The sequence below is a fragment of the Zonotrichia albicollis genome, chromosome 4 (genome assembly GCF_047830755.1).
Source record: "Zonotrichia albicollis isolate bZonAlb1 chromosome 4, bZonAlb1.hap1, whole genome shotgun sequence".
Classification (NCBI taxonomy): Eukaryota; Metazoa; Chordata; class Aves; order Passeriformes; family Passerellidae; genus Zonotrichia; species Zonotrichia albicollis.
The window spans coordinates 1,946,824-1,965,775 of NC_133822.1; the positions used below are offsets into that span (position 1 = coordinate 1,946,824).

At 38.1% G+C, this 18,952-nt stretch overlaps 1 protein-coding gene across 1 annotated transcript in view; it reads right to left on the reverse strand.

Moving 5' to 3' along the window:
• Nucleotides 1-15,236: 15,236 nt before the first annotated feature.
• LOC102072566 (uncharacterized) overlaps nucleotides 15,237-18,952 on the reverse strand; it is a 188,983-nt gene continuing 185,267 nt past the window's right edge. Inside the window, exons 83-85 of the mRNA XM_074540384.1 lie at nucleotides 17,895-18,065; nucleotides 16,858-16,903; nucleotides 15,237-16,590 (exon numbers count right to left, since the gene is read on the reverse strand). Of these exons, the coding sequence (XP_074396485.1) occupies nucleotides 16,890-16,903; nucleotides 17,895-18,065 (185 nt within the window). The 3' untranslated portion in view covers nucleotides 15,237-16,590; nucleotides 16,858-16,889. The remainder of the gene's footprint in view (nucleotides 16,591-16,857; nucleotides 16,904-17,894; nucleotides 18,066-18,952) is intronic.

Sequence of the window (18,952 nt, forward strand, 5' to 3'; positions counted from 1 at the left end):
TTCATTCCCAAGGTTTTTCCGGCTCCGAGGATGCCGTGGATTGAGGTTATCCCAAAAAAATGTGGGGATTTGGAAGGGTTTTCCCTGTTTTTCCCATTTCCAGGGGATTTTTGTCTTCCCACTCATGCAGGGAAAGCCTTTGGAAAATGGGAATTTTGGGAAAGATCTTCCAGGATTTGTTTGGTGGGAGGGGATGGGAAGGATGAGGGGTGGGATGAGGGGGAAAAGCTGAAATTCCCTAAAAGTCCAGCAGGATTAACTGGGATTTGGGATCATCCCAAAGCAGCAGCAGGTGGGGAGAATTCCCAGTTTGGGCTCCCAGCACCAGACTGGTCCCAGTGAGCCCAGAGGGGAAATTCCTGGAATCCCCCAAGGTTTGGGAGCAGAAGAGGATTGGGATGGGGATTTGGGAATGGGGATTTGGGAATGGGAATGAGGATTTGGGAATGAGGATGGAGATTTGGGAATGGGGATGGGGATGAGGATTTGGGAATGTGGATGGGGATTTGGGAATGGGGATTTGGGAACGGGGATGGGGATTTGGGAATGGGAACAGGGATGGAGATTTGGGAACGGGGACGGGGATTTGGGAACGGGGATTGGGATGGGGATTTGGGAACAGGGTTAGGGATTTGGGATTTGGGAACAGGGATGGGGATTTGGGACCAAGGATGGAGATTTGGGAATGGGGGTGGAGATTTGGGAACCGGGATTGGGATGGGGATTTGGGAACAGGGTTAGGGATTTGGGATTTGGGAACAGGGATGGGGATTTGGGATTTGGGAACAGGGATGAGGATTTGGGAACAGGGATGGAGATTTGGGAACAGGGATGGAGATTTGGGAATGAGGACAGGGATTTGGGAATGGGGATGGAAGTTTGGGAACAGGGATGAGGATTTGGGAACAGGGATGAGGATTGGGAACAAGGATGGGGATTTGGGAATGGGGATGGAGAGTTGGGAACGGGGATTTGGGAACAAGGATGAGGATTTGGGAACGGGGATGGAAGTTTGGGAACAAGGATGAGGATTTGGGATTTGGGACCAGGGATGGAGATTTGGGAACAGGGATTGGGATTTGGGAATGGGGATGGGGATTTAGGAACAAGGATGGGGATGGGGATTTGGGAATGGGGATTTGGGAACGGGGATGGAGATTTGGGAACAAGGACAGGGATTTGGGAACAGGGATGGAGATTTGGGAACAGGGATGGGGACTTGGGAACAGGGATGGAGATTTGGGAACAGGGATGGAGATTTGGGAACGGGGATGGAAATTTGGGAACAAGGATGGGGATTTGGGATTTGGGACCAGGGATGGAGATTTGGGAACAGGGATTGGGATTTAGGAATGGGTATGGGGATTTGGGAACGGGAACAAGGATGGAGATTTGGGACCAAGGATGGAGATTTGGGAATGGGGATGGAGATTTGGGAACAGGGATGAGGATTTGGGAACAGGAATGGAGATTTGGGAACAGGGATGAGGATTTGGGAACAGGGGATGGGAATTTGGGAATGGGGATGGAAGTTTGGGAACAGGGATGAGGATGGAGGTTGGGGAACAGGGATGGAGATTTGGGAACAGGGATGGGGATTTGGGAATGGGGATGGGGATTTGGGAATGGGGATGGAGATTTGGGAACAGGGATGAGGATTTGGGAACGGGGATGGAGATTTGGGAACAGGGATTTTTCCATACGATCCAATGAAGATCCCAGGTCCCTCCAAAGGGCCCCACCATGGATTTGTGGCTGGGCTGGATTCTCCTGGAGGCTCCAGCACCAAATGATCCAAAATTCCTTTCTGGAACTTCCTTGGAAAAGCCCTTGCCGAGCTGGAGGGGAGCAGATATCCCTGGGAATGAGACAAATCCCGCTAAAAACAGGGAAAATCCCTGGAGAAACCCTGGAGCCAGCAGGGACCCGGGATGGGCTCTGATTTAGGGTGGGGAGATGTTCCCAATCCCGGCCTGGAGAGAAGGAAAAATTCCCAGAATTGTGGGAATTCCTGGATGAGGATCCCGGATCTGAGCTGGGAATGGTGGGAGCTTCCCTTTGCCCCAAACCTTGGGAATTCTGCCCCGTCAGGATCCTCCTCCCCAGCAATTCCTTCTTTTTTCCAACCTCAGCTCGGAGCTCCCACCTCCTGGAATGAGGTTTGGCTTTCCCTCCATCCCTGAGGCCTGGAAGGGAATTTTTTCCTCCAAATATTGGGATTTTTTTTCTCCAAATATTGGGAATTTTTTTCTCCAAATATTGGGAATTTTTTCTCCAAATATGGGAATTTTTTCTCCAAATATTGGGAATTTTTTTCTCCAAATATTGGGAATTTTTTCTCCAAATATTGGGAATTTTTTTCTCCAAATATGGGAATTTTTTCTCCAAATATTGGGAATTTTTTTCTCCAAATATGGGAATTTTTTTCTCCAAATATTGGGAATTTTTTTCTCCAAATATGGGAATTTTTTCTCCAAATATGGGAATTTTTTTCTCCAAATATTGGGAATTTTTTCCTCCAAATATGGGAATTTTTTCTCCAGATATGGGAATTTTTTTCTCCAAATATTGGGAATTTTTTTCTCCAAATATGGGAATTTTTTTCTCCAAATATGGGAATTTTTTCTCCAAATATGGGAATTTTTTTCTCCAAATACTGGGAATTTTTTTCTCCAAATATTGGGAATTTTTTCTCCAAATATTGGGAATTTTTTTCTCCAAATATGGGAATTTTTTCCTCCAAATATTGGGAATTTTTTTCTCCAAATATTGGGAATTTTTTCTCCAAATATTGGGAATTTTTTTCTCCAAATATGGGAATTTTTTCCTCCAAATATTGGGAATTTTTTCTCCAAATATGGGAATTTTTTTTCTCCAAATATGGGAATTTTTTCTCCAAATATGGGAATTTTTTCTCCAAATATTGGGAATTTTTTTCTCCAAATATGGGAATTTTTTCTCCAAATATTGGGAATTTTTTCCTCCAAATATTGGGAATTTTTTTCTCCAAATATGGGAATTTTTTCTCCAAATATTGGGAATTTTTTTCTCCAAATATGGGAATTTTTTCTCCAAATATTGGGAATTTTTTCTCCAAATATTGGGAATTTTTTTCTCCAAATATTGGGAATTTTTTCTCCAAATATTGGGAATTTTTTTCTCCAAATATTGGGAATTTTTTTCTCCAAATATGGGAATTTTTTCTCCAAATATTGGGAATTTTTTCTCCAAATATGGGAATTTTTTCTCCAAATATTGGGAATTTTTTTCTCCAAATATGGGAATTTTTTCTCCAAATATGGGAATTTTTTCTCCAAATATTGGGAATTTTTTTCTCCAAATATTGGGAATTTTTTTCTCCAAATATTGGGAATTTTTTTTCTCCAAATATTGGGAATTTTTTCTCCAAATATGGGAATTTTTTCCTCCAAATATTGGGAATTTTTTTCTCCAAATATGGGAATTTTTTTCTCCAAATATTGGGATTTTTTTCTCCAAATATTGGGAATTTATTCTCCAAATATTGGGAATTTTTTTCTCCAAATATGGGAATTTTTTTCTCCAAATATTGGGAATTTTTTCTCCAAATATGGGAATTTTTCCTCCAAATATTGGGAATTTTTTCTCCAAATATGGGAATTTTTTCTCCAAATATGGGAATTTTTTTCTCCAAATATTGGGAATTTTTTTCTCCAAATATTGGGAATTTTTTCTCCGAATATTGGGAATTTTTTCTCCAAATATTGGGAATTTTTTCTTCAAATATTGGGAATTTTTTCCTCCAAATATTGGGAATTTTTTCTCCAAATATTGGGAATTTTTTCTCCAAATATGGGAATTTTTTTCTCCAAATATTGGGAATTTTTTTCTCCAAATATTGGGAATTTTTTCCTCCAAATATGGGAATTTTTTCTCCAGATATGGGATTTTTTTCTCCAAATATGGGAATTTTTTCTCCAAATATGGGAATTTTTTTCTCCAAATATGGGAATTTTTTCTCCAAATATTGGGAATTTTTTCTCCAAATATGGGAATTTTTTTCTCCAAATATTGGGATTTTTTTTTCTCCAAATATGGGAATTTTTTCTCCAAATATGTGATTTTTTTCTGCAAATATTGGGAATTTTTTCCTCCAAATATGGGAATTTTTTTCTCCAATTATTGGGAATTTTTTTCTCCAAATATGGGAATTTTTTCTCCAAATATGGGAATTTTTTCTCCAAATATTGGGAATTTTTTTCTCCAAATATGGGAATTTTTTTCTCCAAATATTGGGAATTTTTTTCTCCAAATATTGGGAATTTTTTTTCTCCAAATATGGGAATTTTTTTCTCCAAATATGGGAATTTTTTTCTCCAAATATTGGGAATTTTTTTCTCCAAATATGGGAATTTTTTCTCCAAATATTGGGAATTTTTTCTCCAAATATGGGAAATTTTTCTCCAAATATTGGGAATTTTTTCTCCAAATATTGGGAATTTTTTTCTCCAAATATGGGAATTTTTTCTCCAAATATTGGGAATTTTTTCCTCCAAATATTGGGAATTTTTTTCTCCAAATATTGGGAATTTTTTTTCTCCAAATATGGGAATTTTTTCTCCAAATATTGGGAATTTTTTCTCCAAATATTGGGAATTTTTTTTCTCCAAATATGGGAATTTTTTTCTCCAAATATGGGAATTTTTTTCTCCAAATATTGGGAATTTTTTCTCCAAATATTGGGAATTTTTTTCTCCAAATATTGGGAATTTTTTTCTCCAAATATGGGAATTTTTTCTCCAAATATGGGAATTTTTTTCTCCAAATATTGGGAATTTTTTTTTCCAAATATTGGGAATTTTTTCCTCCAAATATTGGGAATTTTTTTCTCCAAATATGGGAATTTTTTTCTCCAAATATTGGGAATTTTTTCTCCAAATATTGGGAATTTTTTCTTCAAATATTGGGAATTTTTTTCTCCAAATATTGGGAATTTTTCTCCAAATATTGGGATTTTTTTTCTCCAAATATGGGAATTTTTTCTCCAAATATGGGAATTTCTTCCTCCAAATATTGGGAATTTTTTTCTCCAAATATGGGAATTTTTTTCTCCAAATATTGGGAATTTTTTCTCCAAATATTGGGAATTTTTTTCTCCAAATATTGGGAATTTTTTTCTCCAAATATGGGAATTTTTTCTCCAAATATGGGAATTTTTCCTCCAAATATTGGGAATTTTTTCTCCAAATATTGGGATTTTTTTTCTCCAAATATGGGAATTTTTTTCTCCAAATATGGGAATTTTTTCTCCAAATATTGGGAATTTTTTTCTCCAAATATGGGAATTTTTTCTCCAAATATTGGGAATTTTTTTTCTCCAAATATGGGAATTTTTTCTCCAAATATTGGGAATTTTTTTCTCCAAATATGGGAATTTTTCCTCCAAATATTGGGAATTTTTTTCTCCAAATATGGGAATTTTTTCTCCAAATATTGGGAATTTTTTTCTCCAAATATGGGAATTTTTTTCTCCAAATATGGGAATTTTTTCTCCAAATATTGGGAATTTTTTTCTCCAAATATTGGGAATTTTGGAGCTGTTTCTGGGAGCAAAACCTCCCAGGTGACTCCAACACGAGGAGCTGGGTGGGAAAATCCACCTGAGGGATTTTTCCAAGGAAAACAATCAGGATAAGGGATTAAGAGATTTCCCCATTTCTGGATCCCATCCTGGGCCGTTTTCCTGAGTTTTATTCCACCACAAATTGATTTTTCCCACAAAATCTTTGTTGGAAAGGGAAAAATATCCTTGGAGGAGGCAAATCCATATTCCAGACATGGAATTTTCCATGTTTCACACATGGGAATTTTCACGGTGGTGTTATTAAGGAAAAATAGGAAAAAGCAGCAAAAAGAAGGAATTTCAAGGTTTATCCCTTGAAAAGCAAATCCGATTTTTTTTGGCTTCCGAAATTTGGAATTCCTCACTCTGAGAGGAGAATTTGCTGCAGGAAAATTGTGTTTCCAAGGGGAAAATCCCATCAAATTCCAAAATTCCATCAAAATATCCCTCGGGAAGGGACATCTGAGGGCTCCCCCAGGATCCGGAGGCCTCAAACTTCCCAAAAATTTCCCTGGAAAAATCCGGGATTTATGAAAAATGCAGGAAGTGAGGAGCAATCCCACACACTGAATTTCCCGGAGTGAATCATTTGCTCATTAAATTTCCATTTCCACGAGCCGGGGAAAATCAGGGATTTGGGGTCATTCCAGCCCAGGAACTTCAAAAACACAAAAAAATTCCCAAATCCCAGAAGTTTTTCCCGGCCCAGGGGATCCCATTTGGCGCTTCCAGAGCCAGAATTCCATGGGGGAATCGGACATGGATGCATTGAGGGGAAAAAATGATTTTTCTGCTTGGTTTTTTTCCCTTTTTTCCCCAATTTTCAGGGCTCAATTTTCATTTTCCAGGCTGTGGAAGGAGGAGAATTTCCCTAAAATCCTGCAGCAATGCCTCGAGGCGGATTTAGGGAATTTTATGGGATTTTTACTCCTTCCAACAGCTCAAATCCATAAAGTTTTCCCAAATATTGGAAAACTCCATCCAATGGGGAGAGGAGAGCTGGGAACACAAAATTTTGAATAATTATTTTGCCTTTTTTGCACTTTTTTTTCCCCTTTTCCGATGGGATTTGCATCCCTGGATTTCCACCAAGCTCTCCGTGTTTCATCTTCCTGGGAATTAATTAAATTAGCTCAATTAATTAAATTAAATTAATTATTCCATTAATTAAAGCCTGGAGTTTTGGATGCCAATGGAATGTCAGGAAAGTTCCTTGGGATGAACTGGATTTTGGGGCTGTTTGGAAAATTCCCAAAAATCATTTGGGCCAAACCCAAAAATCCAAATCCAGCAGCAGCTCCTGGGCATGGAATTAAATTTGGAATTAAATTTGGGATTAAATTTGGGATTAAATTTGGGGTTAAATATGGGATTAAATTTGGGGTTAAATATGGGATTAAATTTGGAAATAAACTTGGAATTAAACTTTGAATTAAACTTGGAATTAAACTTGGAATTAAACTTGGAATTTAATTTGGGATTAAATTTGGGTTTAAATATGGGATTAAATTTGGGTTTAAATATGGGATTAAATTTCGAAATAAACTTGGAATTAAACTTGGAATTAAACTTGGAATTAAACTTGGAATTGAACTTGGAATTAAACTTGGAATTAAACTTGGAATTAAACTTGGAATTTAATTTGGGATTAAATTTGGGTTTAAATATGGGATTAAATTTGGGTTTAAATATGGGATTAAACTTGGAATTAAACTTGGAATTTAATGTGGGATTAAATTTGGGTTTAAATATGGGATTAAACTTGGAATTGAGCTTGGAATTAAACTTGGAATTTGCTGCTTTCCCTCCAAAGGAAGAGGAGGAAAAAAGTGATGGAAGAGGGAAAAATAATCCGAAATCCTCCAAATTTTCCTGGAATGTTTTTATTTCTTCCCTTCTTTTGCAATTCCTGCCCCTTTTCCAAAGGGATTTTTGCACCTTTCTGGCCACGTGGGCAGCCCAGACAGAAAAAAATCCAGGAATTTGTGAAGGGAGCCTGGATCCTGACTCAGATTCTGGGAATTTTTCCCTGATTTTCTGCATCCCAATGGAAAAATCAGTTTTTCTCCCAAGGATCTGAGTCTTGGAGCTGCTCCTGCTTTTCCTGCTGGGATCGGATTCCAAAGCTGGAAAAGGCTGGAAGAGCTCAGGGAATGTTTCATTCCCCCACATGGGGTTTGGTGCCTTTCCAGGATTTTTTTTGGGATTTTCCGGGTGGTTTCAGGGCAGCCCAGGGTGGGATTTTTTTCCTTGGATTTCCAGGGATAAACCGGTTTTTTGATTTTCCCCCCTTTCCTGCCTGGCACTGAAGGTTTGCCGGGATTTTCCAAGGATTTTTTTATTTTCCTTTCCAGGGTGAAAAAATGGATTATGGATGGGGATTTGGGAGCAGGGATGGGGATTTGGGAACATTGATGGAAATTTGGGAACAGGGATGGGGATTTGGGAACAGGGATGGGAATTTGGGAACAGGGGATGGGGACTGGGAACAGGGATGGGGATTTGGGATTTGGGAAAAGGGATGGAGATTTGGGAACAGGGATTGGGATGGGGTTTTGGGAATGGGGACTTGGGAACAGGGATGGGGATTTGGGATTTGGGAACAGGGATGGGGATTTGGGATTTGGGAACAGGGGTGGGGATTTAGGAACATGGATGGGAGATGTGGGAACAGGGATGGGAATTTGGGAACAGAGATGGGAATTTGGAAACAGGGATGGGGATTTGAGATTTGAGAACGAGGATGTGGGAACAGGGATGGGGAATGAGGATGGGAATGAGAATTTGGGAACATGGGATGGGGATTTGGGAACAGGGATTGGGATGGGGATTTGGGAACGGGGATTTGGGAACAGGGGTGGGGATTTGGGAACAGGGGATGGGGATTTGGGAACGGGGATTTGGGAACAGGGATTTGGGAACAGGGATGGGGATTTGGGAATATTGATGGAAATTTGGGAACAGGGAACGGGGATAGGGATGTGGGAAAAGGGGTGGGATTTGGGAACAGGGATGGGAATTTGGGAACAGGAGTGGGGATTTGGGAACGGGGATGGGGATTTGGGATTTGGGAACAGGGGATGGAGTTTTGGGAACAGGGATGGAAATTTGGGAACAGGGAACGGGGATAGGGATGTGGGAATGGGGTGGGGATTTGGGAATGGGGATGAGGATTTGGGAACAGGAATGGGGATTTGGGATTTGGGAACAGGGGATGGGGATTTGGGAACAGGGAACAGGGATTTGGGTACATTGATGAAAATTTGGGAACAGGGATGGGGATTTGGGAACAGGGATGGGGTTGTGGGAACAGGGATGAGGATTTGGGAATGTCGATGGGGATTTGGGGACAGGGATGGGGATTTAGAAACAGGGATTGTGATGGGGATTTAGAAACAGGGTTGGGGATTTGGGAACAGGGATGGAGATTTGGGATTTGGGAACAGGGGTGGGGATTTGGGAGCAGGGATTTCAGGGATTTCACCCCACAAGGAGTGTGGATGGCAGGAAAAGCTCCCAGAGAGGACGGAGGGAGCCGCGGAGGCTTTTCCAAGATTTCGGCCGGGTTGGATGGGGCTTGGAACACCCTGGGATCATGGGAGGTATCCCATGGGATGAGCTTTAGGATCCTTTCCAACCAAACCATTCCATGATTAATTCCAGCCCTCCATTAACAGCGCCTTTAATTGCTCCCACTGCAAGAACCCACAATTAACGAGCCCAATTCCAGCTGGGAACGCCAGCCGGGATTTCCTGGGCTGCTTTTCCACCGGGCAGGGTTTTGTTGGCTTTTCCCTGGATCCAGAATCTCCGGGCACATCCAGGGCCAGGCTCGTTATCCAATCACCAAATGATCCCGAGGCAGCCTCTCCTCCCTCCATCCCTTTTCCTTTTCCTTTCCCTTTCCCTTTTCCTTTTCCTTTTCCTTTCCCTTTCCCTTTCCCTTTCCCTTTTCCTTTTCCTTTTCCTTTCCCTTTTCCTTTTCCTTTTCCTTTTCCTTTTCCTTTCCCTTTCCCTTTTCCTTTTCCTTTCCCTTTCCCTTTCCCTTTCCCTTTTCCTTTTCCTTTTCCTTTTCCTTTTCCTTTTCCTTTTCCTTTCCCTTTCCCTTTCCCTTTTCCTTTTCTTTTCCTTTTCCTTTCCCTTTCCCTTTTCCTTTTCTTTTCCTTTTCCTTTTCCTTTTCCTTTTCCTTTCCCTTTCCCTTTTCCTTTTCCTTTTCCTTTTCCTTTTCCTTTTCATTTTTTCCTTTTCCTTTTCCTTTTCCTTTTCCTTTCCCTTTCCCTTTCCCTTTCCCTTTTCCTTTTCCTTTCCCTTTCCCTTTCCCTTTCCCTTTTCCTTTTCCTTTTCCTTTCCCTTTCCCTTTCCCTTTCCCTTTTCCTTTTCCTTTTCCTTTTCCTTTTCCTTTTCCTTTTCCTTTTCCTTTTTTCCTTTTCCTTTCCCTTTCCCTTTCCCTTTCCCTTTCCCTTTCCCTTTCCCTTTCCCTTTCCCTTTCCCTTTCCCTTTCCCTTTTCCTCTTCCTTTTCCTTTTCCTTTTCCTTTTCCTTTTCCTTTTCCTTCTCCCTGCCTGGCTGCAGGATCCGTATCCCAATATCCAATATTCCAGAAATCCCTTCCTGGAAAGGGGCTGGGAATGCTCATAAACCCATTGGATTCTCATCCCCCAGCCACAAATCCCAATCCAAAATCCCTCTTTATTTTCCAGCGTCAGAATTCCATGCGGGAATCGGACATGGATGCACTGAGGGGTAAAAACCACTTTTCTGTTTGGTTTTTTCCCTTTTTCCCCCCAATTTTCAGGGCTCAATTTGCATTTTCCAGGCTGTGGAAGGAGGAGAATTTTCCTAAAATCCTGCAGCAATGCCTCGAGGCGGATTTAGGGAATTTTATGGGATTTCTCTTCCTTCCAACCCCATTTTGGGCGGGATTTTCACTCCTTCCAACAGCTCAAATCCGTAAAGTTTTCCCAAATATTGCAAAACTCCATCCAATGGGGAGAGGAGAGCTGGGAACACAAAATTTAGAATAATTATTCTGCCACGAATAATAATTTTGCTGGGAATACAAAATTTAGAATAATTATTTTGCCACAAAATTTAGAATGATTATTTTGCCACGAATAATAATTTTGCTGGGAATACAAAATTTAGAATAATTACTTTGCCACAAAATTCAGAATGATTATTTTGCCACGAATAATAATTTTGCTGGGAATACAAAAGTTAGAATAATTATTTTGCCACGAATAATAATTTTACTGGGAATACAAAATTTAGAATAATTATTTTGCCACAAAATTTAGAATAATTATTTTGCCACAAAATTTAGAATAATTATTCTGCCACAAAATTTAGAATAATTATTTTGCCACGAATAATAATTTTGCTGGGAATACAAAATTTAGAATAATTATTTTGCCACAAAATTTAGAGTAATTATTTTGCCACAAAATTTAGAATAATTATTTTGCCACGGATAATAATTTTGCTGGGAATACAAAATTTAGAATAATTATTTTGCCACAAAATTTAGAATAATTATTTTGCCACGGATAATAATTTTGCTGGGAATACAAAATTTAGAATAATTATTTTGCCACAAAATTTAGAATAATTATTTTGCCACAAAATTTAGAATAATTATTTTGCCATGAATAATAATTTTGCTGGGAATACAAAATTTAGAATAATTATTTTGCCACAAAATTTAGAATAATTATTTTGCCACAAAATTTGGAATAATTATTTTGCCACAAAACTTAGAATGATTATTTTGCCACGAATAATAATTTTGCTGGGAATACAAAATTTAGAATAATTATTTTGCCACAAAATTTAGAATAATTATTTTGCCACGGATAATAATTTTACTGGGAATACAAAATTTAGAATAATTATTTTGCCACAAAATTTAGAATAATTACTTTGCCACAAAATTTAGAATAATTATTTTGCCACAAAATTTAGAATAATTATTTTGTCACGAATAATAATTTTGCTGGGAATACAAAAGTTAGAATAATTATTTTGCCACGAATAATAATTTTGCTGGGAATACAAAATTTAGAATAATTATTTTGCCACAAAATTTAGAATAATTATTTTGCCACGAATAATAATTTTGCTGGGAATACAAAATTTAGAATAATTATTTTGCCACGAATAATAATTTTGCTGGGAATACAACATTTAGAATAATTATTTTGCCACAAAATTTAGAATTATTATTTTGCCATGGATAATAATTTTGCTGGGAATACAAAATTTAGAATAATTACTTTACCACAAAATTTAGAATAATTATTTTGCCACGAATAATAATTTTGCTGGGAATACAAAATTTAGAATAATTATTTTGCCACGGATAATAATTTTGCTGGGAATACAAAATTTGGAATAATTATTTTGCCACAAAATTTAGAATAATTATTTCGCCACGAATAATAATTTTGCTGGGAATACAAAATTTAGAATAATTATTTTGCCACTAAACTTAGAATGATTATTTCGCCACGAATAATAATTTTGCTGGGAATACAAAATTTAGAATAATTACTTTGCCACAAAATTTAGAATAATTATTTTGCCACGGATAATAATTTTGCTGGGAATACAAAATTTAGAATAATTATTTTGCCACGAAATTTAGAAAGATTATTTTGCCACGAATAATAATTTTGCTGGGAATACAAAATTTAGAATAATTATTTTGCCACAAAATTCAGAATAATTATTTTGCCATGAATAATAATTTTACTGGGAATACAAAATTTAGAATAATTATTTTGCCACAAAATTTAGAATGATTATTTCGCCACGAATAATAATTTTGCTGGGAATACAAAATTTAGAATAATTATTTTGCCACAAAATTTAGAATAATTATTTTGCCACAAAATTTAGAATAATTATTTTGCCATGAATAATAATTTTACTGGGAATACAAAATTTAGAATAATTATTTTGCCACAAAATTTAGAATGATTATTTCGCCACGAATAATAATTTTGCTGGGAATACAAAATTTAGAATAATTACTTTGCCACAAAATTTAGAATAATTATTTTGCCACGAATAATAATTTTGCTGGGAATACAAAATTTAGAATAATTATTTTGCCACAAAATTTAGAATAATTATTCTGCCACAAAATTTAGAATAATTATTTTGCCATGAATAATAATTTTACTGGGAATACAAAATTTAGAATAATTATTTTGCCACAAAATTTAGAATAATTATTTCACCACAAAATTTAGAATAATTATTTTGCCACAAAATTTAGAATAATTATTTTGCCACAAAATTTAGCATAATTATTTTGCCACAAAATTTAGAATAATTATTCTGCCACGAATAATAATTTTGCTGGGAATACAAAATTTTGAATAATTATTTTGCCACAAAATTTAGAATAATTATTTTGCCATGAATAATAATTTTGCTGGGAATACAAAATTTAGAATAATTATTTTGCCACAAAATTTAGAATGATTATTTTTGCCACGAATAATAATTTTGCTGGGAATACAAAATTTAGAATAATTACTTTGCCACAAAACTTAGAATGATTATTTTGCTATGAATAATAATTTTACTGGGAATACAAAATTTAGAATAATTATTTTCCCACAAAATTTAGAATGATTATTTTGCCACGAATAATAATTTTGCTGGGAATACAAAATTTAGAGTAATTACTTTGCCACAAAATTTAGAATAATTATTTTGCCACGGATAATAATTTTACTGGGAATACAAAATTTAGAATAATTACTTTGCCACAAAATTTAGAATAATTATTTCGCCACGAATAATAATTTTGCTGGGAATACAAAATTTAGAATAATTATTTTGCCACAAAATTTAGAATAATTATTTTGCCACGAATAATAATTTTGCTGGGAATACAAAAGTTAGAATAATTATTTTGCCACGAATAATAATTTTACTGGGAATACAAAATTTAGAATAATTATTTTGCCACAAAATTTAGAATAATTATTTTGCCACAAAATTTAGAATAATTATTTTGCCACAAAATTTAGAATAATTATTTTGCCACGGATAATAATTTTACTGGGAATACAAAATTTAGAATAATTATTTTGTCACAAAATTTAGAATAATTATTTTGCCACGGATAATAATTTTGCTGGGAATACAAAATTTAGAATAATTATTTTGCCACAAAACTTAGAATAATTATTTTGCCACGAATAATAATTTTGCTGGGAATACAAAATTTAGAATAATTATTTTGCCACAAAATTTAGAATGATTATTTTGCCACGAATAATAATTTTGCTGGGAATACAACATTTAGAATAATTATTTTGCCACAAAATTTAGAATAATTATTTTGCCACAAAATTTAGAATAATTATTTTGCCACGAATAATAATTTTGCTGGGAATACAAAATTTAGAATAATTATTTTGCCACAAAATTTAGAATAATTATTTTGCCACAAAATTTAGAATAATTATTTTGCCATGAATAATAATTTTACTGGGAATACAAAATTTAGAATAATTATTCTGCCACGAACAATAATTTTGCTGGGAATACAAAAGTTAGAATAATCATTTTGCCACGGATAATAATTTTGCTGGGAATACAAAATTTAGAATAATTATTTTGCCACAAAATTTAGAATAATTATTTTGCCATGAATAATAATTTTGCTGGGAATACAAAATTTAGAATAATTATTTTGCCACAAAATTTAGAATAATTATTTTGCCACGAATAATAATTTTGCTGGGAATACAAAATTTAGAATAATTATTTTGCCACAAAATTTAGAATAATTATTTTGCCACGAATAATAATTTTGCTGGGAATACAAAATTTAGAATATTTATTTTGCCACGAATAATAATTTTGCTGGGAATACAAAATTTAGAATAATTATTTTGCCACAAAATTTAGAATAATTATTTTGCCACGAATAATAATTTTGCTGGGAACAGAAAATTTAGAATAATTATTTTGCCACAAAACTTAGAATAATTATTCTGCCACGAATAATAATTTTGCTGGGAATACAAAATTTAGAATAATTATTTTGCCACAACATTTAGAATAATTATTTTGCCATGAATAATAATTTTACTGGGAATACAAAATTTAGAATAATTATTTTGCCACAAAATTTAGAATGATTATTTTGCCACAAATAATAATTTTACTGGGAATACAAAATTTAGAATAATTATTTTGCCACAAAATTTAGAATAATTATTTTGCCACAAAATTTATAATAATTATTTTGCCACGAATAATAATTTTGCTGGGAATACAACATTTAGAATAATTATTTTGCCACGAATAATAATTTTGCTGGGAATACAAAATTTAGAATAATTATTTTGCCACAAAATTTAGAATAATTATCTCGCCACAAAATTTAGAATAATTATTTTGCCACGAATAATAATTTTGCTGGGAATACAAAATTTAGAATAATTATTTTGCCACAAAACTTAGAATAATTATTTTGCCACAAAATTTAGAATAATTATTTTTGCCACGAATAATAATTTTGCTGGGAATACAAAATTTGGAATAATTATTTTGCCACAAAATTTAGAATAATTATTTTGCCACGAATAATAATTTTACTGGGAATACAAAATTTAGAATAATTATTTTGTGAGCTGGCGTGGTGTGCTCTAAATCCCCGATTTCCACAGCCTGGCTTTTCCCAAATCCTTTCTCCAAAGGATGTTCAGGAATTTTCTGTTTCCGAGCCTGGAAAGCCACCAGGAATCCTGGAGCCTCTCCCCCCTCTGCTGCCCTGAGATAATTCCAAGGAACTCAATTAGGCCGCCCTGACATTTCCAGGGAAGCTCCAGGGCTCCGTTCCCGGAATGCCAAAGCCTGGATGGCAAATCCGTCGGGAACATTGGATTAATCCATGGAGGATTAAAAATAATTCCAGTTCTCAGCTCTCCCCCAGCTCTGATGGGAATTTGAGCTGGGTTTAATCCACTCAGCTCGGCCTAAATATGGATTTTGGCTTCCCGGTTCTTCCAAACCTGGATTGAATCACTCGGATCCCTCAGGAATGTGGATTTTGGGCCAAATCATTCCCTTGGGAGGCTCTTCCCAACTCCTTTGGATGCCCAAATCTTTCTTGGATTTGGGATTTGGAGCCAAAAGCTGCTGAGAAATTCCAAGGAGGTGGAGGGAGGTCTGATCTTTAGGGATGGCACCGGGCTGGGAAATCTCAAATCTGGGAAACTCTGAAAACTTGGAAATCTGAGCCCAGGTTTACCAAATTACATGGAAAACTTTCAATAAATCCCTGTTTTTCCACTGGAAATCCTATGAACTTTTCCCAGGGATTGTCCCATGGAGCAGGACCCCTCTCAGCTGTGTCTCCACGGGACCAAAATCCCGGGATTTGGGATTCCTCTTCCTGGATTTCCACAAGATGCCACTCCAAGCTCCTCCAGGAATTGGAAGTGGCATTTTTTAGGGAGAAGCCTGGCTTGGATCCCTGTTTTTTTTTCTTGGAGATTTTGGGATGGCTCCTTTTAACCTGCCCAGGGAATTCCCAAGTGGAGGAGCAGGTGAGAATTCCCATGGAATTTAGGGCCAGGCCAAAAAGGATGGGGCTCCACCTGACCCAGCTGGAAAAACAAGATATTCCCACCTTTCTCTGCCATTCCCAAGGTTTCCCTCTTCCAGGCGAGTGATCCAGAGTTCCACAGCATCGAGGCACTTTTATTTTACAAAAATAAAACTCGGGAATTTGCGCCACCTGGTTTGGCTCAGGAATTCCGCCCTTCCCATCCTCCTTTTCCTGAGCATCCAGAGGTTTCCCTCTCCCCATCCCATAATTCCAGTTTTCTGACATCTTTTTTTTTTTTTTCCAAGATTTTGGTGTTTGTTTTCCTTGTTTTCCATCCTGGTGGTGTTGGAGTCACTCCTCCCAATCCCGTTGGATTTAAATGAAGCACTTGGAGCTGCTCATCTCCCTGTGCCTGGTTTGGGAAAAAGAGGGAAGAGGAAACAATGGGAATGTTGGCTGCATTTTGGGCTCCTCTTGGAATTCCCAAGCGGCTCAGGAGGTCCCTGACACCACGGGATTGTCCCATCCCACACCCACAAAAAGCAAAATCCCAATCCTGGCTGGATCCTGGCTTTCTTTAGGATCAGACAGGAAAAAATGGGCACATGGGATCTGTCTTGGATTGGGATTAATCCCATTCCCAGTGGTTGTTTCTTCCCACAGACCGTGCTGGAGGTACCTTCAGCTGCTTTGTGAAGTTCCCAGTGGCTCCTAAAGCAAATTCCCTGGAAAAAAAAAAAAAAAAATTCCAGGGAATGGGGAAAAAAAAAAAAATCCAGGGAATTCCCCGGAAAAAAAAAATCCAGGGAATTCCCTGGAAAAAAAATTCCAGGAGTTGGATCCATGTGGGCAGGAGGAGCTTCACTCATTTCCTGGTGCTGCTGGGCCTGGATTTCGAGCCCTTGGAGTGATTCCCAAAATTATGGATCTGAGCCTTTAATTCCTCTCTCTTTTTAAAGTTTCCCTCAAACCCAGAGCAGATGAATTTCCCCCAAACCCAGAGATTTTTTTAATGGATTGTGGAGAATTTATGGATTTTTTTTTTCCCCAAAGTTCTGCAGAGGCAGAGGGAATTCCAAGAGAGGAATATTTTCCTTGGAAGGCTGGGACCAGTCCCAGCTCCTGCCCTGCTTGGAGCAGGGTTTGCATTCCTGCCATTCACTCCTTGGAACGCACAAAAGATCCCAAAATTCCTGCAAAATTTCACTCCTTGGAAAGCACAAAAGATCCCCAAATCCTGGCAAAATTTCACTCCTTGGAGAGCACAAAAGATCCCCAAATCCTGGCAAAATTTCACTCCTTGGAAAGCACAAAAGATCCCCAAATCCTGGCAAAATTTCACTCCTTGGAACGCACAAAAGATCCCCAAATCCTGGCAAAATTTCACTCCTTGGAGAGCACAAAAGATCCCCAAATCCTGGCAAAATTTCACTCCTTGGAAAGCACAAAAATCCCCAAATCCTGGCAAAATTTCACTCCTTGGAACGCACAAAAGACATCCCAAACATCAGGACCTGGTGTCCAGGTTCATCCATGCCCATCCCACCCATGGAATTAACCCAGGGAAGACGTCCAGCAGCTCCTGGGAATAATTTGGGAATGGGAAGGGGACAAAACCCCGCGACTTCCACCTTTGGGAAGTGGGAATGGGCAAACCCTGGGTGGGTTTTCCTGCTCGTGGCTGGAGCAGGAGGGAGTTTGGGGGTCCGGGCTCACCTGGGGGGCCCTGGCAGCGGCGCTGGCATTCCCGCCGGGATGGGAAGCGGTTCCTGTTCCCGCCGCAGCCCCCGAACAGGAAGGGCCGGCAGGAGCTGGAGGGGACGTGGAAGTACCAGAGCAGGGAATGGCGCTGGCAGGAGCCCTCATCCATGGGCTGCAGGCAGCGGGCTGCAGGGAAACAGCCATAATTCCCATGGGATGGATCCCAGGTGGGAAAACACCCCACAATTCCCATGGGATGGATCCCAGGTGGGAAAACACCCCACAATTCCCATGGGATGGATCCCAGGTGGGAAAACACCCCACGATTCCCATGGGTTGGATCCAGGTGGGAAAATATCCCACGATTCCCATGGGATGGATCCCAGGTGGGAAAATATCCCACAATTCCCATGGGATGGATCCCCATGGGAAAACATCCCATGATTCCTACAGATTGGATCCCAGTGGGAAAACATCCCACAATTCCCACGGGTTGGATCCTAGGGGGAAAACACTCCACCATTCCCAGGGGTTGGATCCCTGTGGGAAAACACCCCACAATTTCCAGGGGATGGATCCTAGTGGGAAAACACCCCACGATTCCCATGGGATGGATCCAGGTGGGAAAACACCCCACAATTTCCAGGGGATGGATCCCAGTGGGGAAAACATCCCATGATTCCCACGGATTGGATCCCAGTGGGAAAACACCCCACAATTCCCATGGGTCGGATCCCCATGGGAAAACACCCCACAATTCCCATGGGATGGATCCCCATGGGAAAACACCCCACAATTCCCATGGGTTGGATCCCCATGGGAAAACACCCCACAATTCCCCATGGGTTGGATCCCCATGGGAAAACACCCCACAATTTCCATGGGATGGTTCCCAGGTGGGAAAACACCCCACAATTTCCATGGGATGGATCCCCATGGGAAAACATCCCATGATTCCCACGGATTGGATCCCAGTGGGAAAACACCCCACAATTCCCAGGGGTTGGATCCCAGGTGAGAAAACACCCCAAAATTTCTGTGGGATGGTTCCCAGGTGGGAAAACACCCCATCA